At 41.0% G+C, this 25,974-nt stretch overlaps 1 protein-coding gene across 3 annotated transcripts in view; it reads left to right on the forward strand.

The window, feature by feature from the left end:
* GNAL (G protein subunit alpha L) overlaps window positions 1-25,974 on the forward strand; it is a 213,500-nt gene that overhangs the window by 135,537 nt on the left and 51,989 nt on the right. For all 3 annotated transcript variants that reach the window (XM_054817315.1, XM_054817316.1, XM_054817317.1), the window contains exon 5: window positions 14,298-14,395. In XM_054817315.1, coding sequence (XP_054673290.1) covers window positions 14,298-14,395 — 98 coding nt within the window. The remainder of the gene's footprint in view (window positions 1-14,297; window positions 14,396-25,974) is intronic.

The raw sequence follows: 25,974 nt of genomic DNA on the forward strand, positions 1-25,974 counted from the left end.
ACAAATACAGTGTATTTGATCCAATTAATTAAAATACTTGCCTGTTCTCTATCAGATTTCAAGATGGTTTCTGAAAAGTCAATGGATACATTAGAGAATTAACTTATATTTTCATAATGACTTGTGAGCAACAAAAATCATAGTTTATATAGGGGATGTAGGTGTCCTTTAGTTTTGAATAGAAAAATCACAAAACTCCATTATGTGGATCATTATTCTCATGTGAAGATCATTCTGCTCTTTATCCACATTTTATTATAGTTCCTTGTAAAGAAACCTGTGTGGAAAAATTAGCACTCTAACAAAAAGATAATAGGCAAAAGGCTTTATTATTTAGTCCCCATTTTAAATGCAGCATAAATACGGTTTCGAAGTGTGATCCTGTAGAAAGCAAATCCTGAAAGCAAAGTTTTTAAGTTCATTTCCTCATCTTACAAACTTAATCTGTCATGAAGTTATCTGTAAAAATAGCTTTAAAATGTATATTGAATATTTGTTTAATTAAATTATATTGCATTAAAAATAAAACTTGATCTATAAAAGGTAGATAAGAAAACCACAACTTGAAAACAGAAACAACTGTGTATGAGGAGAGCATTTATGTTGTTGTGGTTCAACCCGGCAGGCAGCTAAAATAACCACACAGCCATTTTCTCACTCCTCCCCAGTGGGATGGAGGAGACAGTCGGGGAAAACAAGGTAAAACTTGTGAGTTGAGATAAAGACAGTTTAATAGGACAGAAAAGGAAGAGGAGGAGGATGATAATAATAATAACAATAATAATAATAAACAACTACACAAAACAAGTGATGCACAGCACAATTGCTCAACACCCACAGACCACCAGCGCCCAGCTAGTTCCTGAGTTGCGGTTCCAGCTCCTGGCCAGCTTTCCCCAAGTTATATACGGAGCATGACGTCATATGGTATGGAATATCCCTTTGGTCAGTTTGGATCAACTGTTCCAGCCGTGTCCCCTCCCAGCTTCTCGCGCACCCCCAGCCTACGTGCTGGCGGGGTGGTGTGAGAAGCTGAAAAACCCTTGACTTGATAAGGACTGCTCTGCAGCAACCAAAACATGAGTGTGTTTTCAACATTGTTCTCATCCTAGATCCAAAACACAGCACTATACCAGCTACTAGGAAGTACATTAAGTCTATCCCAGCCAAAACCAGGACATATGTTTAACCAAATGTGTCATACACCCCATGTGACTGATCAAAGAACCAGTTGGAGTCTTGAGTCCTCCAAGTCAATACCTTTTTTTTTTTCATGGAAATAAAACGACTTTTCCTTTTTATACTTAAAAATGTATCGTTCGCTTTAAATGTAGATATTCTCTGCTATTTCACAGTGTTAAGGTTTGGACTTGCTACAACTGATAAAGAATTTAACTTCTGGTATTTACATACATTTTCTGGTTTAACTGCAGAAAAAGTCTTTGATGGAAATAATGAAGGCTCTTTCTCTCACCAGTGAAATGCATTTCAACTTGGAAAATGAGAAAAAGCTATGGATCAATAAACAATGGATCAGTGGGCACGCAGAGAGGAAGAGAAGTTTGGGGTGTGTTTGTTTGTTTGTTTAATTAAAAGTAACTCCTGTTGATTTTACTACCTTCAGGTCTCAAAAGTTTATGGTTTTTTAAAGGCGATGCTCTACAATGCACCTGCTCCTAGTATCCTTCCAGGAGATGTTTGAAGAGTTGGGAATAGCCTGTATGCATCTGTAGCCCAGCTGTGTCTTCTCTTTCAGTCATTCACAGGAAGCAAGAGATCTGAAAAAACTGTCTGTGGAATGGAGTTTCCCTAGAAATTCAGAGTGGTTGCTGCTGGAAGAAGTTATTTCTCTGTTTCATTTTAGAGTCAGTTGGTTGGGTTTTGTAGCAGAAGGCAGCAAAAGTCTTTGTCCGAATTGTCTTAGCATTGTTTCACGGCCTTGCTCACAACTTTCACATATCTATCTGAGGCTTTCTCTCCAGATCCACTTGAATTAAGTTAGTTCACATTTTTCTTCTGCCAGGTATAACGTCCAGTAGCTCATTTTCGTTCAAGTACGACCAGCCATCTTGCGTGGAGGTTGCCGATGGCCCTGTTGTGGCTCAGGCAGGCTCCTTGGCATGAGTAGTATCTGAAGGAAGCTGGGGGGGAAGATGCAGGGAGGCTCCTTGGGGACCTGCATGGTGGTCTCGCCTCAGTTGCTGCAGGTTGGGGGGGTCCAGTATCAATGACTACAAACTCGCTGGTTCTGTGTGATACTTCAGTAGGCAATACGTCAGTTGGTGGCAGTTTGATTTTAATTAATCCAGAGAAATGTATTTCCTACCATTTCTGAGATGAGCGTGAATCATTTCTTTCTGTTTAAGAAGCTCTGGCAATATTTGCCTTTTAAACTGAGGGAATTACCTGGTTTTATTATTTCACTGAATTCAATTATTTTATCTCATGTTCCTGCTTCAACATCATGTATTGAGATTCATTAACAGTTCTTTGGCAGTCACAAGACACTAATCATCTGTTTACAATATTGATCAGCAGCTTTCATGTTAGAGTACATTGGAAGTGAGAAATAATCCTGCAGCGAATAGTAAGTAGAAGACTCGGAAGAATGGGGAGAAGCTAGCTTAGGCTGTGTAAAGTAGTTTTTTCAGGTGCCCTGGAAACATCTGCATCCCTATAAGCTGGACCCCCTTAACAACTTCCAGCTCTGAAACTCCAACAAAATTTCCCATCCACAAGTTGTTCATTGTCTCTGGTCATCTATATTCATAGAAATTTCTGTTCCTACAGATACAGGTTTTTGTTGACTTCTAGGCAGTTTCTGAGTTGCAAGAATATTTATGGGCTAATAGAAAAAACTTAGGTTCTGATGCCTCAGCAATGCCATTTGTTACTGTATATATATTCTTTCTATGTTATGCATAATAGGATGTTATTATCTCAGTTCTTCAAAATTATGTACTTTGGAGAAATTAAGAACTAAACACTATAAATTAAAATCTTATTTTTCTGAAGTCACTAGCTAAATTTCTTCTGAATTACTCTGAGAAGGTTGATTTCTGGGGCTCCTCAGCATTAGGTTCATGAGGGCTGACACTAGGAGAATGTTGAAAATTATATAAAATGTGGCCAAGATTGACTTAAGAATCAGTGTTACTTTCCAGAGCTTTATTAAGACACCTTAGTCTTACTGAATAAGATACAGTAGTTCTGCATCTATAAAAGCTGTGAACACATGCCTTCAAATGATGGGGTTCCTTTAAAGTACATTACTTTCTGATAGTCAAAATTACTGGTTCCTGCAGTTGTATCCACAGCCTTTTCCCAGAATAGCTCTTAAAGGCAACAGCTGTCAGATGGAAAAGACAAAAAGTTTTCCCTTTGGAATCCTTATTCATATACTTATATGCACATTTGTGGTTGTTAATTTCCAAAAACTTGTTTGCTGAAACTCAATTTAGTTTAATCACAGAGATACAATAAAGACTTGTATTTCCTTTTCCTGCTATTATAAATATTTCAGAATGAACAAGTTACTGTGTTGAAGCTAGTCCGATTTTTGCACATGGATGAGGACAGGAAAAAGTGTCAAAGAAGAGAGATAAAGTTGAAGAATTTAGATAAAATTTGTGCAGAGGAGTAGGAGGCTAAATAGATCTGGCAGCAGCGGGCTGACTTTTCCATTACTTTCCAATTTAATTATGAGAGTTGCTTAAGTTGTGGATGCTGCCTGTTAGTCACATGATGTTGCCAGCATTTATTTCCGAATCAAATCTATAAAAGGAAATGAGAGTTCTCGGTCCTTGCAAACCACTTGTCTGGTAGGAAATCACTTACAAATAATAAAGTGCATACTAGAGCATGAAATAGTTCCTTGATGTATGACCTTCAAAACTGGTTTAAGGAAAACAGTTGAAGCTGTGAGTAGTAGAAACTTTTCATACTGGAAGAATTATAAGCTGCAGGCTTGTGTTTTTTCAGCTCGCTCGACGGTTGTCTTCACTATGAAACTGTATTTACAAAAGCGGCAGGGGTTCCCTGCGGGCAGGGGCGGGAGGGCTGCCTGGGGACGGGGGAGGGCTGCCTTCATCCCTCGGCTTTGTGCTCGGTGGGTCCAACTTCGCTGGGGGTATCCCCGCCACCTGAGTCGTGGAAACCGAGGCAGACTTGTAAGAAGGGCTGAGAGCACCGCAGGACTGACTTGCAATAGGAGGTCAAGCCCTCGTCGCCAAAAGGTGACAGAGCGCACGTTTAGCTTTGTATCTTCAAAGCGGTGGGCAAGAATTAACTGCGTGATTTTCACTGCTCAGTGAAATAATAATCCACCAGAGGATCTCGATTTTTTTGTACTGATCTGTGCCAAAGTGCAGTGTGGAAAAGACGGCTGCCTTACTATACTGCTAATAAAAAAATGTGATCTGATACAGCACTACCCGAGATTTAAAACTGTTGGGAATTCAGATCCAACTCTGCCACGTTACAGCATCTAAGTTATTATTAGCTTGTGTTTTGAAAAAAAAAAAAAAAATCTTGATAATATTTCCTGCGGTGAAATGCCAGAAGTTTACCAATACATGTCTTATAGCAGTACTTCTCACTTCCATGGCCGTCCCTTCATCGGGGATTGCAGAGTGGTTTGTACATACTCACCGACTGGAAGTTACATTGACTTGTAAGAAGAGGAAGCATGATGTTCGTTGCAGTTTGTTACACAGAGGCCCAGGAGTTAAATGATTGCAAAACCAGAAGCAGTAACAAAACTACCATGGGTTGATGTGCTGTCCTCTCCTCTGCAGGGACTCCACTCAGTCTAGTCTTGCCTAATTAGATAAAGATTTGAATTTTGACATACAGAATCTGTATGCTTTTTGCAGTGCCATTATTGCTTTTAATAAACAAACAGCAAGCAAACATCTCCCAGTACAGGTGACACCTGGATTATGTGATTTTCAGTGTTTTTTCCAGTTCAAAAGCTCAGTGCTCTACAAAGACAACTGTGCAATCAGCGTCTTGATCACAGGGATAAACCACCTGCTACCAAATTTTGTAAAGTCATGACATATTTCTGATTCTTTTATTTGATCACTACCATGAATTTTTGTATGTTGTTCAGCACTTGCAGATGTATCTCATGCTTAGTCATCATCTGTTGTCCACAGAAAATTCTCCTTGAGGGAATTATAACAATACTAACCTTTTCTTTTCACAAGTGCTGCAGAAATGCAAAGGGCAGCAATGTTGCAGGATTGTGTAACACACCTGTAATTACTTTCACAACTAATTTGGGAGGTTTTTTTAAAAAATGAAGAGCTTTATGTGCATCCAGGGAGAGGTCCTAACATAGATGAAAGCAAAATACCTTCAAGGAAAAGAATGTGCATGAGCTTTGCATCCTCGGCACAACATGTTTTGTAGGCGCTACATACGCTAAGTAATTTGCTTAAATTGTTTCTCCTACTTTCCTTAGCAGAGAGCTTGATGGCCCCCTCAAAATAGCAGGTAGGCAGCAGTGTTCAAGGATTTGTGATGGCAGACTGAAAGTTGAAATACACAATTAAAATGGAAACTAGAAGATTGAATCAGAGGTTTTTGTTTTAAGTATGATAAAAGCTTCATTGTCTAGCTTAGAAGAAAAGCCACTGTTTAATTAGTAGTGAAGAAAAAACATGGAACTGCTCTTTGACTTATAATGCATTTTTATCTTCAAAGCCTATCTTATCCACAGTGCTGGCCCCAAAATATTGTGAAAGCACGAAATCATGTTTTTGTTTTTGTTTTTGTTTTGCTAGTATGATCTAAAGAACTTTCAGACCTTTTTTTAGAGTTTGACACATATGAATTTGAAAAATGTATTAATATATTTCTCAGACTTTGTAGATGAGTTCTATGGTCTACAAAAGTGAACTTGCTGATTTCTATAAAATAAGATGGCAGATGGAACATGTTTCTAGCAGGCAGAAATAGAGCTGCTAAGGCAATCAGGCTGATAACTGTACACACTTCTCGGAAATGTAGTGTAGAATAAGAGCTTAAAAGTCAAGTCACAAAAATAGTTCAAGAAGGGGATGTAGAATGTACTGTGGTGGTTGCACTCCTGGTTTTTGAACATTGCCAACGAGCTCCACAATTTATACGTTTTATCTAGATGTGTTGGCACATGGTAGCTATGTGAAAATGGTGCTTTTATACCATTATAAATGCTGTTTGCTTCCCCAGCTTCTTTCCTTATGCTTCCAAGTTGGATAAGATGCTCCTAGAAGTTAATAAACTGATTTTGTTTTCTTGGAACATAAGATACCCCACCACAAGTGTGTTCTGTGAAGGTGGTATTTACCATCCTCCCATGAGGACGAACTAATGAAACTAATGAACTGAGGTTACGCTTCGTGCAGACTGACTGTGCTTCAATGCTGTTGCCTCCGGCCTAAAAAAGGCAAAACAAGTTCAATGAACATGGAGAGAAGGTAGATCTAGACATATTATTCTGTAACTCTCTTTGATAGATCCAAAGTTAGGTTTCGGAGGAGGGTTAGAGGCCAGACTGCTGCTTTGCCTATCAGAATGAGTCACTAACTAGGAAAGTTTGCATTGATTCTTGCACACCCACAAATTGCAACAGAAAATACCTTGCAGGGGGTGGAGGTTGTACTTTTCCTAAAGGTTTCTGTGTAATTAATCTAATGTAAGTACTAGTGCTTTAGAAACATCCGAACCCTGCTGTTAAGCATGGTCCTTGCGTGCCAGTTGACCACTCCTACATGGTTTCAGTGTTTCTCGTGCTATTGCTTGGGTGCTAATGAAGGTTTTGATGCCACTGCTGTTGGAAAAATTCAAGTCATGTATTCTGCTTTTGTTTTTAGATTGTAACTCTGTTTGCCTGTCTTTGTTGTGGGCATTAGGAGTTTGAGCAGCTGCATTTTGTATACCTACTGCAAAACAGCTCCCTTGTTAGGCAGAACACTTCATGAAGGATTAAAAAGTGGAGCTGGCTGAGCCACAGGGGACACTTTTGTCTCATAAACAAGAGGCTGATTATCAAGAGACTGTACTTGTTTGTGGAAGAGGTAACTGAACAGGCTTCCTTCTCTCTCAGGTGGTTTACCTGGCACTTTACCCCATAATTTCTGCATTAAGTCCATTTAAAAATTTTTATTCCTACAGCTTACAGTTGCACTAGGTAGATGTTTGGGGGTGAAGAGTGATTTTATAGAAAATGGCATGCTACACTTGGGACAAGCAAACCAGTAATAACTGGAGGCACTGGGGCAAATTTTCACTCACTGGGTTTCTTGTAACATCAGTTTACAACTGCCTCCGTTAAACACTGGGTTAAGATTCAAGTTTAAAGTCAGGCGCTCAGAGTTAAAATTGCCTATGCAATGCCTCGATATACAAGATTATGCAGATTGATTTTTAGATTTTTTTTTCTATAAGGCCCTGAGCCTTGCATTGCAGAGAAAAGCCCACCCAATGGAAAACAAATACTATACAAAAAATTGCAATAAAAGGTTGTTTGACTTAAATTCATCTCCCTACTGCCTACTTGATTTGTTGCGTAGCATAGAAGTACCTGGTTTTTTATTCTCATCATCCACCCTGAAGCCCCAGGTATTATTCCCTCAAGTTTATTCACTCAACAAGTTTGCCTTATCGCTTTTATTATACATTATTTATAGTATTCCATGTATTCTTAAAACAAAAAGCATATGATTCATTCTTTGCTACATACTTAAAAATCTGTTGGGTTATATTATGTTGAGCTGCCATGTATATCTTATAGAAAGATAATCATATGTGATTTAAAGGCTTTGAGAGATTAAGATACTACTATGTGTAGCATTACCATCCTATTTGGAGCTTCAGAGATGCTTATATAGGGTAAGCATGATGACAGACTGTAGAAATACCCAATGGACTGGGATGTGTCAGTAGCTTCCACAGGGAAAAGTGGTTTTCTTCCTTTGACCAGACTTGTAGCTCTCTGATGATTATCTTGGTCGTTATGTTTAGAAACACAGATTCTTCTCTATTGGGTTTTTTTTCCTTCATTCTTAGCAGTTACGTTGTAGAGAAAGTTAAATTTAAAAAAGAATCCAGCCACAACAGCAATGTTGGGAAAGTTTATCTCCAATTCCAAATGCACAAGTCTTGAATTAATGAGAAAATTAGTATACAGGAAAAAAACAGAACCTAATGGATACAGGAGTGGGTGGAACTCTTAAATTTAAATTGCCCTAATCTTAACCTGAGTATCCGAGGACTGTTCGCAGCGAGTAGAGACTGAGGAAGCTTGCAAGAAAGTCCTGGAGCCGCAAAAGTAGCTTTTGCTTTATCCTGTTAAATACCAGGTTTTACTTGGCTGAAATACAAACTTTTCAGAATTGCCATTCTTCTGTTACTTCACACAGCTTATGCTACAAAACCGAACAGAATACCCATACACTAATCGGCTTTGTGGCATCTGTTGCAGCCGGTGTGGCAGCAGACCCCCCCCCCCTCCCCGACACCCCAGCAGCCGCAAAGCGTTCTGGAGCGTGAGGGGGAAGCTCGGCTGAGCTTCCCTTCGCCCGGGATGCTGTCCCTCTGGTCATCACCCAGCCACCGCACGGAAAGGGCTTCCTCACAGCTCTCCGGGAAGTGGGGAAAGTGCTAGGTTAGAGTCCTTCCTCCTACTCATCTCTCCCAGACTGTCCTGCTGCTTGCTGTTGCTGCCACGTGCAGCGGCTTGGGCTGCGGGCTCATGGATCCGGTTCAGTTTTGACCTCAGATGTGGTACAAAGAAAAAGATGCTTAAAAGAATAATGTTTGCATTGCAGAATCAAACATGTCGCATTTAGAAAACCCTGACGGCAGTTTGCCTGTGCAACCTTCATTTGACTCCACTGGGTGTCATCCGATGTTACCCATCGGTCGTCACTCTGTTATTCCACTTTTCCGTAACTGAGCGGACGGGAGGCCGGGACTGCCTTGGTACCCCCTGCCCTGTGCATTGGGAAGTACAAGGGGGGTACACCCTGCTCGGTAGGGAGGCGCGTACCTCCCTTCCCATATGAATTCTGTGGATCATCTGGTGCTGCGGTCGTTGTTGGGAGTTTGGGAGGTGTTAGGGTGGGAATTTTTAAAGCATTGTGTGATTTACTTTTTGTTTGGTTAAGTACATGAGAGAAGAAGTAGTAACTGAAATTCAGAATAGAAGTGACGACTTCATTTCACACCCACAGTGGCAGAACTCTGAAAATGTGTAATGTTTGCCTCTTCTTTAAATGGTTGTCAGGCTAATCAGACAGGTTTAATCTGTGTTTTAGATGGAAATTGTCTTACAGTCCTGAAGCTTAGGAGAATAAGAACATGAATTTTGGCTTGAGCAAAATCGATCTTATTTCACATTGATCTAAGCAGCTGTTTCCAGGTTTACAATATATTAACAGAAGAAATAGGTGAAATAGGAAGTACAGTGGAGTCTTCCACATCCCAGTTTCTGGGAGACCGAAAGGTGACATCAGGATAGCTATTAAATGTATGCTCCATCTGGAAGGAAGACAGAAAGGAATCTTAATAGAATAAAAATTGTATTCCTGACCTAACATGAACTTTTGTGGTTTGTAAAGCAGTTAGATGAAAAGTTCTGTTTCCAAAATACATAAAGATTTGTTCGTGAAGATATGTCACTGTTCAATCATCCCTGGTTTTTTTTTCCAAATTTAGGCAGCTGAAAAGTGAAACAAGTCCATTTTTTAGCTACTTGAAAATTTTTTTGTAGGAGTTATAAGGGGGAGGAGGTTTCTAAGGTAACCTACCAATAAATAAGTTTATTTCCAAAATAAGGAAAATTAAATTTCAAGAACATGCTGTAACTTCTAGTATGAGAAAGTTGAAAAACAGTGCTTTGAGACTTAGCTGCAGTGCATCTACATTTGTTATCTGTATTGGTTTCTTGGAATGTTTTGTATAGGAATATATTGCCTCCTTTTTTTTTTCAACCTAAAAATGTTAACTTGGAATAGGTGAGTAAAAATATTTCTACAAGACCTTTTTAATATGTAGTAAATATACAATACTGTTTACATCAGTGATATCAGCTCAGGATGTTTTTACATTTATGTACATCTTAACTTACTTATTCTGGGAAAAAAAAGGGGAATCATAACCTGTTTATGTCCCTTTATGATTTTTAGATGATGTGTGAATATTTATGTATAGGAATAATTATCTGCTAGTGAAAAGGAAGCTCGGGAATGTGGGGCTGAGGTTTTTTGGATCATCTCGGGAAGAGTGGAAAATTTCCGGATAATTTTGTGTTAGTAAATATTTGAGAAGTTGTGTGTCACATCTTCATTTTGATCACATCAAAATTTTGGTATTGTTTGGTCTAATGATGGCTATAAATTCTTAGGTAACTGGTGTAAATTAATGTGTGTAAAGTAAAAAGTACATGTAGTTCATGAGACCTGTAACTCATGAGACCTGAGGCATCATCATTTACTTCTCTAATGTTCTAATTAAAATACTACATCAAAAAATATATTCATGGTTTTATTTTAAACGTATATTAAGAGGTCTTAATATTTGTATGCGTCTGTCCCTAAGTAAGAGTTTGGATGTAACAGCTCTGTTTTATTTGGTGTTCATAGACGTGTCGTGATGTAGGTGTTTTTCTGCTTTCAGGCATAGTACACTGTTCCTTGTTCTCTTCAGTATACTAAATATTTCACGCAGATTTCGGTGACTTTGATGCAATAGAGGTCAGCTGCATGTGCTTGCATCCCAAGTGCATCAGATGCCTCTAGTGATTTTCCATGTCCCTGTTTTCTCCTGTCCCAGTTGAGAGTTCTGAAAGGACCTGGCTCATGACTTTTAGGAATTTCTGAATAGACACATTACAGATGTTGGACCCTTAAGAAAATCTTTATTTGGCAATCTCAGAACATAAGCTGCTAAGGTCACAACTTACTTACTCTTAAAACCTTATTTGTGTTGTACTAACCTAAGGTAATATTTTATATGAAGTTCCCCACTCCCTAGAAGCATTAGCTGAAAAGTTTTAGCCCATCTTCCTTTATCAGCTGGAGCAAATGTGAATTCTGTGTGCTTTGAAATACCCTGGCTCTTCCCTTCAACGGCCAAATGTGGCTGCCACCCCGAGGATACTGCAGCCACAAGACCAGGTGCCGCAGGGGGGCCTAGCCCAAAGCCCGCACCTTCATTAGCTCACCAATGCCTGCTTGCCAACGAGGTGGCCATGATGCAGTCACAGCGGGAGGAAGAGGTGACAAGCATTGGGGTCTATAGGCATGAGTCGTGGGGACTGGGGATCGGGGAGCGGTTGCTGGAAGGCCGTTCGGGCAAAGGGGGCTTGGTTGCAGAAGCTGCAGCTAGCGTGGTGACTGCTATCTGGATGTTGTCCTGCGGTGGAGAGTAGATTGAGATCCAGACGTGTTTGGCATATGTGAGCAGGATCCTGCTGCGTGCTTGACTGCGTGCAGTGGGAGCCTTCAGCAGCTGAGGAGAAAGAATCATAGAATCACAGAATGGTTTGGGTTGGGAGGGACCTTAAAGATCATCTGGTTTCAACCCTCTGGCCGTGGGCAGGGACACCCTCCACTAGATAGAGCAGACGAGAAAGGGGTTAAAAACAAGTGTGAAAAGTTGGATCATGGTACTTGGTGTCTTGAAATGAAGCAGGATTTTTCTGGAAGGCTTTAGTCACCTGGGAAAGAAGGATCGGGTAGCTGTGTGGGAGGCAATTTGCAGGCAAGTGTACTCCTCTGCAGTAGATCGGTACATTTTAATGAGGTAAGTATATTTGCTCCATTTTATAGGATTTGCTTTGGACTAGAAGTCTGGAAGTTGTTTTAAATAGACTGCTTTGAGATATAATGGTCAGGTGGAAATATTTGAAGCATATAATACGGAAACCCTGTATTTACAACATATTTGTAGGGTCTCAGAAGCTGAGCTGAAAAGATTGCCTCTTTTGCAGAAGAGATTTTTAAGAGTAAATAAAGCTTACACAGAGGATGTAAAAACAGAAGTGAAGTTAGAAACTGCTGTAGCTATACAGTTTTATGTATTTATTTACATCTGCAGCCATCTCTCAATCCATTCCACCCCACAGGAAAGGATACTTTCACGCTGACATCCTTCTCATCTTCCCATCCCCTTCCTAGAGGCTGCGTGGGGCTTAATGGGGCCATTTTTTAGATGTAGGTTCCTCTCAGAGATGGCTTTCACCTGCTGATGGTGAGGAGGGGAGGGTGGGCACGCCATGCTCGGCCCCCGTGCCTGCAGCAGCGAGCGGCCGCGGGAGGGAGGGCTGAGGCTGTACACCGCTGTACGCGTACCGATTGAAGCGGGTGGGAGAGCTGGGTCCTTTCACCTCAGGTCTCTGATGCTTATCCAGAGCTCACTCTTTCCATTGAGTATTTATCATTTGGACTTTTTCAGTTCTTTCTTTTTCTTGTAGTCGTGCTCTCTGTTATGCGTGTCCGCTTTCTTCTTCTACTTATTTAGTTTGATATCTTATCCTTTCTTGAGCTTGTTTTTGCTTTCCTTCTGCTGTAGGAACAGAGAGTTTATAATAGCCGTAGCATAACTTCAAAAGGTGGATCTGCAGTGTTTTAAACAATCATTACATAAGTCGTTAAAATAACAAAGACAAAATAAACACATCCTCACGATGGTGAATAAATAAATTCCAAGGGCAGTATAAGCATCTGCCAATCTCTAGTGTTGCTTCCTCTCTTCTGCCAAGACTTTCTGAGAAAGTTTTTCACACCTGCTCTAACATCTCCTTTTCTCTAAAATTTTGAAAACTTCTTAAAGAATGGATTTTTCTCTCTCTGTACATTATGCACAATATAATTGAAAGGAGAAAACATTTCTGGGGTTATTCAGGACCTCTGTGCCATGTTCAAACCTTAACTAAATAATTTTCAGTACTAGTTTGTTCTGAAAATCTTCTCTTGTGTTGTGCCTCTCCCTGAAAACGTCGCCAGCAGGTCACAGGCAGTTGCTGAGGAGCAGAGTGTCACTTTCTGGGGCACTCCACAGGGGTGGCCTTCAAGGCTGGGAAACCCATACAGAGTAAAAGTGAACTCACTGCAGCCAAGATCTTTCGCTACAAACTTTGTCTTTTGAGAGCAGCTTTTAATCCTGAAAAGGTGTGGGGCAGGACTGGCAAACAATTACAGAAAGTTTCAGGATTCAGGTATCTACACAGCGTTTCGACAGGATTATGAAGGGAATAGTGGTCTCACAGCCAGTTTACACAGACCCAAACTGAACTGTGGAAAAGCCATTTGTTAGGTTTCACAAATTTATGACTGACCGAAGAACTCTGATTTAGTAGCCGTGTTGAGGTGTTAAGAGATTACAAACAACTTCTAAGTTGACGTACTACTTTAACAATTCCGCTTGAGGGAGGAAAGACTCAGTCATATAATAAAGGAAATATTTATTTGTCTAAACATTCTTTGTTTGATTTTAGAAAGCTTTAGCTGGAAAAATTCAGTTACGGTTTGACTTCCCAGTAATGATACGCCATAAAATGCACTCCCAGCTTTAAAACAAACTGGAGCGTGTGAGGGTCTACAGCAGGGGCTGGGGGAGCCGCAGGCAGGGTCGGACCTACCGCTCTGCGTCTGTGCCTTTTGTACAACGGAGCTATGGCTTCATCGTCACCAAAGACAACTTTGATTCCTCTTTCAAATAATTCTGAAATAAGCTTGCCAGCAGATATTTCTGGATTGGGATGCTTGGGATAGCAGCTAGGAAAAGCACATTGTGCCAGACGGCTGCTTGGAGGAAGCAGTGTTGAGCAAAGGCTCTGAAAGTCTTGCAATCAAGTTATTATGTTGCATGAGAAAATACCAAGTAGTGGAAAGTTGTGTTTTTCAGGAAAAATTACACAATCTTTTTAAAGTTACAGACTGGTTCTTTCTCTGGGAAGCTAGTGTTTATAAGCTGAGTAGCTTTTCCATGACAGAAGCATAAATCCAGTTAAAAATTAAGTTTGCATGCTTCTCAGTAACGTTTGTACTTATAGTAAATTTTATATATGGCCTGGTATGAATTTTGAAGACAGTCTTCATTACATATCGTGTTCTGGAAACTGTCAGCAGCCCTATGTTCAGTATATTTTGCTAATAGATGTTTTTTGCTTTTCTTCTTTAAAGGTGTAATCTATCATTCTGCAAAAGTAGGAAGCATGAAAGTTGGAGGGAGGGAGCAACACATACAGATTGGGGATTGAAAAGATTGAGAAATGTTCTCTTATTTGTTGCATTTCCAATTTTCAGGAATTCTTTGAACATGCAAAAAAGCTCTGGGATGATGAAGGCGTAAAGGCATGCTTCGAGAGGTCAAATGAATATCAACTGATTGACTGTGCACAGTAGTAAGTATTTCTTTTTATAGAATTAATAGCCAAGAATGTAATCATTTATAACAAGTTAGAAAATATATTTTTATTAGCAAGACCTGCGAGTTTTGCAATACAGCAGTTAACATTTTAATTCTCTGTATAGACTGAGCATGTGTAGCAAAAGTAATTGATTGTATTATCATCGTTTGCCGTTAGTATACAACTAAATATTTAAGAGCTAATAAAAATGAGTATGAAAAAATCAAATTAAATAATTTTAAGTATCTTTATTCCATTTGAAATAGATTTACATAAAATCATTTCAATTGAAACTATTAAGTTTAAAAAATGTAGAGCCAATCTAAGGAAAATGCTTTGTTTTAAATTCTGAGACCCAGACAGTGCTGAAATTGCTCTGTGTTTTCACATTCCATTAAAGCTTCTGAGATTTTTACCTAACCGCATGCATGCCTGCATTACTAATATGTTTTCTGGGAAAAAAAAATGACAAGCAATATTGAGTTAAAGATAGTAGTACATTTGGTATTCTCTCCTTCATATACATCGAGTGAAGCAGTACATGTGTGCGTAACACAGTCATAATCCTTAAACAGGTTCATCTGATTGGAAATGTTCTGAAAAGAGATGTGTAGTAGATTGTGAAGGTGCAACTGATAAATACGTAGTACATTGATGAAAACAGATTAATCAGGAAATAGTCCATTAACGTGCCAGGGCTACAAAACTCAGCTGTCCTTGGTAATAACCCAGCTCTGAATTAGACTTTGACCAAAAATATACATTTCATGTGAACTGCTATTGCGAAAATGTATACTCCTACTGTTGCTATGTGATTGAGGGTTTTCAGAGAACACACTCTAGTGTGTTATGATTTGTCTAATTGGCAGTATGGTCAGCAGCAGTGCCGCAAGTCTGTTGTAGCACTCAATGTTTTGTTTTTCTGTCCTCTCTGCTCTCGGTGCTGAGGCTGAAGCAGAGGAAGCGAGCCGTGTCGCTGAACGACTTGTCACGCTTCTGCCGCAATGGGGAATTTCAGCGCTGCGGGTCATAGTTTCTTTGCCCTTTTTCCAGACTGCTTTTGGGAAAGAGAAGGATCCAGGAATGATTCATCAGCACATGGAAGTGAGGGAAAATTACATATGTGTAGGAAGGTACTCATTTGACCTCAGTGGACTGATTTTACCAAAACTTGGGCATTTGCTCACAGTCCAGAGTGGCTAGAAATGAAAGCAGTGGTTGTATACAAAAAAAACCTAGAAAGTTGTCCTGAATTGTGATCAGTGGATTTCCCTTCTGCCCTCACCCACCACCACTGCCATGGTTCAGATCTGAGCCATACTTGCTGAAAAGTCCAGACGTGATATTTATTAATACACTCAAATAAGACATCAGACCAAGAAAATAGAGTAATGGCCTGTATTTAAAATAAATGAATGTAAAACTTACTTACTTTACTGATCGGTAAAGGTTGATGTGTCTTCCCAGTCCTGCTTTGGAAAATGGTACTGAAAGGACCAGGCAAAAAAGGAAGATACCTTAATTATAGTATTAATGGTACTGTGCTTTCCCTTAAAAAAATGATGCCTATCTGCAGGCTTTGACAAGGAGAAGAATGTTAAGTCTTGTGTTATGTCCACAAATGGAGAAAAAAATGGATCTAGAATGAAGTCCACTGTTCTGAAACAAAACTAAATTCAACTACCTTTTCTTCCTAAAAGCTTAAAGGAAGATTATTGTAGTTTTTTCTATGTATCTTCCCTCCATATCTTCTATCTGGCTTGCTTTTTCTTTATTCTGAGATTATTTATTGTAGTAGTAAATATAATTCTTGCATAATATTCCTTACCTTCAAGACACTTTATGAAATAGTATTTGATACTTAAATATCCCTTGAGTGTATCTGTGCTTTCAATTTCATGATCTACCTGAAAATGTAAACAGCTAAGTGACTTATCCACGTTTACAAGCCTTCAGTCTTAGAGCAGAGACTTGAAACTCGGGAATACCTGTGCCATTGATCTGATCCAACAGCCTTTTTCTCACAGGTATTGATGATTTAAAACGGTGAAGTGTAATCTTAACAGAAAGAAGATACCAAAAATATACCCAACCTCTTTCTGCCCCTCTATCATTCCTTGAAAATTAAATTAGTACCAACAGAGTCAATGAAAAGGAGACGTAAACGTTGCGATGTCTTTGCTGCGTGCGTGTATTTATATATTGCGCAACAATGGTAGTTGCTTTATGCAGAAGAACATTTCTGTGCTGCCTTGGATGGACCTTATTCAGAGCGTCGGGGTCACGTCAGCCTTGTAACTGCCAGAACATGTGAGACTGGGTTAGAAACACAGTTCTGATGGGCACGTATGTTTTCCTGTGTGCACTTAGAAAATACTAACCGTGAGAGTGCTGTCTTTCTGGCTCAACAGGAGCGGATGGCATTTCTCTCAGAACCTGTCCATGGCCATCTTTAATTGGTAAAGGAAAAAAGGGAAGAAGTGTAATGCTGATACACATGCTGACTGTGGGGTTTTGAAACATCTGCAGTGTTTTCATTATACTGGCTTTGGGAGAAAGCATCCCACGCCATCAGCTAAATCCTAATCTTTTACTTAATAGTGAAGGAAGAACATTATCAGTAGGTCACCACTAATTTCTCTGCTTAATAAAAAACAAAGCAAAACCAAAAAAATCCCAACATGTGTTAAAAATATCGTTGGACTACAAGTTGGGTGGCTGACTTCTTATAATACTGAAAAGCATTATTAGCAAATTATAAAGTCAGCAGCCCAACATGCTGACTGTTAGTGAGTTACAAATACAGTGTATTTTGGAATAGTTTAATTTGGCTACAGTACAGAGTTTCTGTATTTTTAAAACTTAACCTAATTTTCTTTATTACTGTGGGAGAAATATTTGGCTGGAAACAGACGTAGTAGAAGGACACAAAGGCAAATGTTTTATTTACATTAGGCCTGAAAGTTGCTTTTCCTTGATCTGTAATGCCCTTTTAAATTACCAGGGTACTGTTCCTTCACAGAAATGAGGATGAGGTCCTGCTTGTCGGACCATGTTAATATTCATGTATGGCTCTCCATGCATCTGCACTTCTTCTAAGTGTCGTGTTGGTACATCACGTGATAGTTGTAAGAAATACGAATCTGTGACCAAGCTGGAGGTTAGACCTTGTGGTCTGACAGTGGTAAATGTATCATAAGCAAAGATCTGAATTGTTCTTTATCTCTAACTACAAAGATATTTATGTAACTCTTGGAAGGGGAAGTATTGCAGGGCCATCAATCATAAGTTTTCCTTAATGACCTGCATATACTTCTTTGAGATTAATATCATAAAACTGGCAGGTTATTGTTTTCCCTATCTTCTGATTTAATATTTCTTTCAAGTTAAGTTTCAAGTTTAATTTTTAAAAAATATATTTAATTGGAAAAGTTGATTTGATTTAGTTGTGTCCCCATTTGACTTATCTAGAGTTCAGCAGGTTGGTTTTGGTTATGATGATAAATCTTACACCTTACTTTGGTTAGCTTTAACTTACTTTGAACTACTATGAGTATCTCTATATTCACATACTTTATATTCAGCAAATTCTAGGTCTATAATGGACTTTCAGATTGTGATTTAGTGCTGTCTGGGCATTGAACTGTCTAGTGTATAAATAATGGACCAAAATATGTTCATTTAAAATGTCTTGTAATTCTAGGACGGTTTTCTAAAAGCTAAATAGTTTCCTGTAAGATGACTGCAACTCCATTTTTTTGTATTTCAGTTTCTTCATAGTAGTTATTGAATGCCCAAATTTTATTGTATCCATGGAAGGGAACTGCAAAACACACTTCTATGAATGTAGGACAGATCAAAAGAAATAAGTGTGACCCAGAAGGAGTTGATGAGTTGATCATGTGTCTTTGTAAACCTCATAAATTTAAGTAAATTAATTTGTTTGGCAGTAAAGAGGAATAAAATTTCCTTTAAACTAATAGCATACCATGAGGCAGAGTTACAGGTTGTAACCACCTGTTTGGTGTTATATATAAATTAAGTGAGTTGACTTCACTCTAATACTGGTGAAATGGTTTCTGTGTTAAAAGACAGGGGACAGGCGGCAGGCCTGCCTGCAAAAGGTGTGCCCCAGGGGGAGGACCTCCTGCAGCAGGTGGCTGAGCCGCAGGAGGTGGTGAGAAGGCTGCGTAACATCAGGGAGGCTGAGAAGGAGTTAGATAGCTGGTTCCAAGCACAGTCCGTAGCGGACCCACAGCCCACGGCCAGACAACCAAAAACTCCGCCACTGGCACACAGAAGTGGGGGCCAATAGTGCCGAAGAATGGAAGCTCGCAACAGCAAGGCCCATCAGGAGGAAGAGACTTCCCCCAAAGCCTGAGGTGCCATTGCAGAACCTCTTCACTGCTCTGCAGACTGAAGGGGGAAGACCCACCACATCAGGAGAGACGCTGGAGCTGAGTAAGGCAGCCCGGTGTGCTCCCTGTGTAACAACCAGCACAACTAAGAAAAGGCGATGGGTGACAGCAGTAAGTGACTCTTCTGAGAGGTACAGAGGCACCCGTGTGCCGACCTGATGCAGTCTCTAGAGAGGTCTGCTGCTTAATGGGGGCTCGGATCAGAGAGTCAAGAGACTACCAAGCTTCATACAGCCCACTGACTGTTATCCACTCCTCTGCTGTTGTTTCACGTGGGCACCAGTGACACAGCCAGGAGCAGTCTGAGGAGTATCTAGAAGGATTACAGAGCAGTGGGAGCAGCAGGAAGGGACGCTGGAGTGCAGGTAGATCTTAATCAATCCTCCCAGTCAAAGGGAAGGGGTTTGAAGGGGCCAGTCGAATCTGGTGAGTCAAGAAATGGTTCCAGGACTGGTGCCACAGCCAGGGATTAAGCTACTTAGACCATGGGACTCGTTTTGAGAATCCTGCTCTACTGGGGGCTGATGGGGTCCATCTGTCAGAGAAGAGGAAGAGCATCTTCAGTCATAGGCTTGCCAAGCTGATGAAGAGGGCTTTAAACTAAAGTTGCCAGGGGAGGGGAAGCTCAGTCCATCCCACTACTACCTGAAGTGTTGGAATGGGAGGATACAGGCTTTTTAGGAAGGACAGGCAGGGCAGACGACGAGGGGTGTCACCCTTTATGTCAATGACCATCTGGAGTGCATGGAGCTCCACCTGGGGATGGATGAGGAGCCAACAGAGAGCCTATGGGTCAGGATTAAAGGGAGAGCAGGGACACTATAGTGGGGGTCTGCTACAGGCCACCCAACCAGGAAGACCAAGTGGATGAGGCCCTCTATACGCAAATAGGAGCAGCCTCACATTCACAAGCCCTGGTCCTCATGGAGGACTTTAACCACCCTGGTATCTGTTGGAGGGACAACACAGCAGGGCATAAGCAATCCAGGAGGCTCCTGGAATGCATTGATGGTAACTTCTTTCTCCAAGTGATAGAGGAGCCAAGGAGGAGAGGTGCCATGCTGGACCTTGTTCTCACCAATAAGGAGGGCCTGGTAGGGGAAGTCAAGATCAAGGGCAGCCTTGGCTGCAGTGACCATGAAATGGTGGAGTTCAAGATCCTTAGGGCAGCAAGGAGGGCACACAGCAAGATCACTGCCCTGGACTTCAGGAGAGCAGCCTTTGGCCTCTTCAGGGATCTGCATGGTAGAGTACCAGGACACAAAGCCCAGGGGGGAAGAGGGGCCCAAGACAGCTGGCTAATATTCAAGGGTCACCTCCTCCAAGCTCAGGAGCAATACATCCCAACAAAGGGGAAGTCAGGCAAAAACACCTGGAGGCCTGCATGGATGAACAAGGAGCTCCTGGACAAACTCAAACACCAAAAGGAAACCTACACAGGGTGGAAGCAAAGGCAGGTAACCTGGGAGGCATACAGAGAAACTGTCCAAGCAGCCAGGGATCAGATTAGGAAAGCCAAAGCCCTGATAGAACTAAATCTGGCCAGGAGCGTCAAGGGCAACAAGAAAACCTTCTATAGGTACATCAGTGATAAAAGGAAGACTGACTAGGGAAAATGTGAGCCCCCTCCAGAATGAAACAGGAGACCTGGTTAACTGGGTTGTGGAGAATGCTGAGGTACTCAACAACTTTTTTGCCTCAGTCTTCAGTGGCAAGTGCTCTAACCACACTGCCCAAGTTGCAGAAGGCAAAGGCAGGGACTGGGAGAATGAAGAACCGCCCACTGCAGGAGATCATGTTTGAGACCATCTAAGGAACGTGAAGGTGCACAAGTCCATGGGACCTGGTGAGGTGCATCCACTGGTTCTGAGGGAACTGGCGGATGAAGTGGCCAAGCCACTCTCCATCATATTTGAGAAGTTCTGGCAGTCTGGTGAAGTTGCCGCCAACTGGAAAAGGGGAAACATAACCCCCATTCTTAAGAAAGAAAAAAAGGAAGACTCAGGGAACTACAAGCCAGTCAGTCTCACCTCCGTGCCTGGGAAGATTATGGAGCAGACCCTCCTGGAGACTATGCTCAGGCACATGGAAAATAAGGAGGTGATTGGTGGTGGCCAACATGGCTTCAGTAAGGGCAAATTGTGCCTGACAAATTTGATGACCCTCTACAATGGGGGTTACAGCATTGGTGGATAAAGGAAGAGCAACTGACGTCATCTACCTGGATTTGTGCAAAGCGTTTGACACTGTCCCGCACGACATCCTTGTCTCTAAATTGGAGAGACATGGATTTGATGGATGGACCACTCGGTGGATAAGGAATTGGCTGGATGGTCACACTCAAAGAGTTGTAGTCAATGGTTCAATGTTCAAGTGCAGACCAGTGACGAGTGGCATTCCTCAGGGGTTGGTATTAGGATCGGTGCTGTTTAACATCTTTGTCGGCAACATGGACAGTGGGATCGAGTTCACCCTCAGCAAGTTTGCCAACGACACCAAGCTGTGTGGTGTGGCCGACACGCTGGAGGGAAGGGATGCCATCCAGAGGGACCTTGACAGGCTTGAGAGGTGGGCCCATGCGAACCGCATGAAGTTCAACAAGGCCAAGTGCAAGGTCCTGCACATGGGTCAGGGCAATCCCAAGCACAGCTACAGGCTGGGTAGAGAATGGATTGATAGCAGTCCTGAGGAGAAGGACTTTGGGGTGTTGGTTGATGAGAAGCTCAGCATGAGCCAGCAATGTGTGCCTAGCCCAGAAAGCCAACCGTATGCAGCCAACTGGGCTGCATCAAAACAAACATGACCAGCAGGTCGAGGGAGGTGATTCTGCCCCTCTACTCTGCTCTTGTGAGACCCCACCTGGAGTACTGTGTCCAGCTCTGGGGGCCCCAGTACAGAAGAGACATGGAGCTGTTGGAGCGAGTCCAGAGGAGGGCCACGAAGCTGATCAGAGGGCTGGAGCACCTCTCCTGTGAGGACAGGCTGAGAGAGTTGGGAGTTGTTCAGCCTGGAGAAGAGAAGGCTCCAGGGACACCTTATAGCACCTTCCAGTACCTGAAGGGGCCTACAGGAAAGCTGGAGAGGGACTGTTTATCAGGGAGTGTAGTGACAGGACAAGGGGTAATGGGTTAAACTAAAAGAGGGTAGATTTAGGTTAGATATTCAGAAGAAATTCTTTTTTATGAGGTTGATGAGACACTGGAAGAGGTTGCCCAGAGAAGTTGTGGATGCCCCCTCCCTGGAAGTGTTCAAGGCCAGGTTGGATGGGGCTTTGGGCAACGTGGTCTAGTGGAGGGTGTCCCTGCCCATGGCAGGGGGTTGGAAATAGATGATCTTTGAGGTCCCTTCCAACCCAAACCATTCTGTGATTCTGTGATTTAAAGGAATGCTGCCTTCAGCCAATACTTAATCCCAGTTTCTCTATCAGTCTGCTTTCCCTGATAAAATACGCCACTTCTGATATACTTATGTGTGAAGGCCTAAATTGGTCTCTATGCAAACATTTGGGCTAATAAAACTTGATTATGCAAGTTCTCAGGAAAGCAAACACTAGGGATATGAGCTTGGCCAAAGAAAATTTATTTTATATTTGGGCTAATATACATGGAACAGACACACCTTGAGTTTGCAGTTATACTGTCTTGGAGAAGCATTTCAAGTTTTGTGGTGTTGTCCACAGATTCAACTCCTGATGTGAGAAAACAGATAATTTTTTTTCTCAACAGCAGCACTTCTTGAAACCAAGCATATTTTTGACTTTCCTTGTGCTCTCCTAGACATAAGGTTTAATTACTAGCATGGACATAGTCATCCCTAAATTCCCTCTTACAGTGTGAGGTCAGAAAACCTACCTTGACATTATCTGCTTCTTTTGTCTAGTGTGGCACTTCAGTCCAGTGTGTTAGTATGTACACAGGCTACACGCATGACTGTAAATAAATATGAGCATTAGTGCTACTCGTATACTTTCACTTGGTGTGGCTTCAGGATTTGTTACTTAATACTGCTTCTTCTAGGGATTTTCCTGTAAGATTGGCTGTGTCATACTCCAAATTGGATTCCGTTAAAGCTCTCATACACGGGCTGCATCGATGCAGTGGCAGCTAAGTCCTTCCTGCGGTGCCCTCCCAACACCAGTTGTCAGTGAACTCAAACCGCCTGCAGCAGTGCCGTTGTTCTCAGTATTAACCTTTTCAGTGCCAAGGTCTTTATTCATTCCTAATTCTGTCTCCTTTGAAAGTGCTATAGTTGCAACTCAATGGTGTCTCGATGGTTTCAAGCAGGTTTTTTATTCTGGCAATATACGAGGCTTCAGCTTTCCCAGCTTTGGTAGTGAAATAGGAAAATTGCTTTTTTTTCCCCTCTTTATCATTAGACAGTAGGAAGGAGGTGCTTTCTATCATGTCAGCATTTCTGTGTGGTATATAATTTCCACCACACGTAGGATTACATCTAGGGATTATGCCCTGCTTTGTGTACTTGGTCATGGATTCTCCATTGGCATACACAGTTCAGCTCTGCCTAATTTAAGAACATTGGAACATGACGAACAATAATCTCTTGGGCACCCTGGAGGTAGGGGTAGTACAGATAGTGAAGGTCACTGAAAGTCACCCAAAAAACAGACACCCTCCAAAGGTGGATGCCTGGAGCCCCAGAGCATCCCCATTCTCTATTGCTGAAGGAAACAGGAACAGTTTCTTCATCATTTATGTTCTCCAGAAAGATGACCAGCAAGAGGCCAAGAGAATCTGACCTGGTGTGCTTGCATATAGCGTGACAGAACTGCAACAGAGAATACTAGCGCAGTTACTGTTGAATAAGAGACTTTTCTAACTATCCCAGTGCCAGACTTGGTTCTTCTTAGGGCCATTATGTCTGCGTAGAGAAAACAGAAACAGAGAGGGAAGACAGTCAAGTGTGGAGGAGGAAGACAATCAAGTGGCTTTGTGCAGACGTCCATCTTGGAGCATGACATGTCCAGCCTCAGGTTTGCAAAGTTCTGCGTGTGCTTTCTGTGTTCGCTGCGTACTTTGAAGACACATTGGTATTTCTTTGCACGTGCCTGAGAAAGTGAGGCGGCTCGTTGAAAGGAAAGCAGACCCAGGAAATACAGCCGCTGAAACTATGTTTTTGTTGTGGAAAGGAAGGGAGCAGAGCGAGAGTGGGAAGGAGTAGCTCAAGGAGTAGGGAGGATGAGACAAGTTGTTGTGCATAGTGATCAAAGAATCGTGGTTGAAACCTTTTTGAAGTCCTTTACACATGGCGGTAACATTTATTTTCAAATGTAACGTAGTATGACTGTGGCTTTGGAATCATATTTGAAACATGCTTTTTATTGGCAGACTAGAGCCAGTAGGTGTGAAACAGCTCAGAACCCCCTTTCATCTTCACTTTTTGTCTTTAATAAAATTTCTTTCATCGTAATTGATGGTGAAGTAAACGTGGATGTATGTATGATAAATTAAGGTAAACATGGATTATAAGCTAGAGAATTATTTTTAAAAGCAGTGATTCTTTTTAAACTTAGTAACTGCTTATTGGACAAATGCTTTTTATTTAGAAAAAGGAGGAAAAGTATTAATTATAAATGTTTCATTCCTTGTGTAACTAAATTTTTGATGGTGATATGGGAAAACTATCATATTATTTTCTTCTGTCTAAAATTCTATTCTGGTTCATATATAAACAACTTACTGTGATGATGAAGTTTCTTCATTTTTCTTTTTAACATCTCTCATACAGTATCACTTTCAAACCTTAAAAATTTATTAGAGATGTTAGAAGCAAATTTTGCTTGCTTAATTCATGAACAGGTTTTCTCCACTTACCTGATTTAAACTATAAATCTTAACCAACCGGTAAATTGTCATTTAATGATAGAAAAAAAGAGAGGGGTTACTTACTGATGAGTCTTCTAAACAGAGTTGTTTGCCAGATAGGACAAAAGTCATTCTGCAGTGTGTAACGCTTACATTTTTCACTGTTTACTAACTAGTAGACCACACTCTTTGAGAGCTGGTTTCTCAAAATATGCACTGGGAATTCTCTGAAATGACTTTTTCATCTGTTGCTGTGATTTTGTTGTTGTTGTTCCCCTTTTTGCCCTCACTTATGAAAAAAATCATTAGACTTAACCACTTCTATCTTAATTTTGGTAATCAAAATGTGACCATGACTAGCAGTTAGAAGTACAAAAATATGGAAGAAGCAGCAGATGTAGAAACCCCCAAAATGCCTTTGTATGTCCAATCTGGAGAAAGCGGTATGAAAATATGGTTCACAAATAGCCAGTATGGCATATGGGCATCTACCTGCCCATTTTAGCCACTTCAGTTCACAAATGCTTTCCATACCTAGAGAAGACAACAATATTTCTCAATTAAAAAATAAGAAAGAAAATAGTTTATAAACACATCACCTTCTCTGTCTTTTAAACATTAATGCGACAAATATTTTTTCCTATCAACTGGTTACCATTGGAGAAGCCTTTAGGCAGCCCTGGATGGACTGCTCAAACATAAAATTAAACCCTACATTTTCCCACACACTTCTGTGTGCACGACAGTCTGGTTTCTGCAGGTTTAGAACAAGCAAAAAGGTTGAAAATGTAAGGCAGAAAAACGTAAAATATTCCTTAATCTCAATTTAAGGTAGTAAAAAAGTCTAAAGACCAAGCATGAAGACCAAGCAAAGTTATGACAAATGCATGAAAGTACACTTTGACTCTTTTTAAGATGTTTTATTAGACCTTTCTAGTTTCCTTTGAAAAATATAGCAAAGCTGACTTTATTCTGTTGAGGAAAGAGTTCTTTCCTCCCTAGTCAACAATGCTTTTCAGTTTTTCCTGAACACCTGATGACTGGTTTTCTTAATTATTTTTTTCCTGCCTGTTTGCACACACGGTGTAATAGTAGGTGCAGGACATGTAAGCGTAACACAGCAACTCAGCCCCATTTGGAAATACGATGCATTAAGCGAGTTAGAGGATTGCAAATAGGTCTGTCAGCTGAGCTTGTCTGCATTTACTTTTCTGTGCTAGTATCCTATATTTAATTTGGAGATATGTTTTTCCGTATCCCTTCTGCAGAGGTAAAATGCAGACTTTCAGAGGCTTGTGTGCATTTGCAATACGCACTTCAAGTGCTTTTAGAG

The sequence above is a fragment of the Grus americana genome, chromosome 2 (genome assembly GCF_028858705.1).
Source record: "Grus americana isolate bGruAme1 chromosome 2, bGruAme1.mat, whole genome shotgun sequence".
Classification (NCBI taxonomy): Eukaryota; Metazoa; Chordata; class Aves; order Gruiformes; family Gruidae; genus Grus; species Grus americana.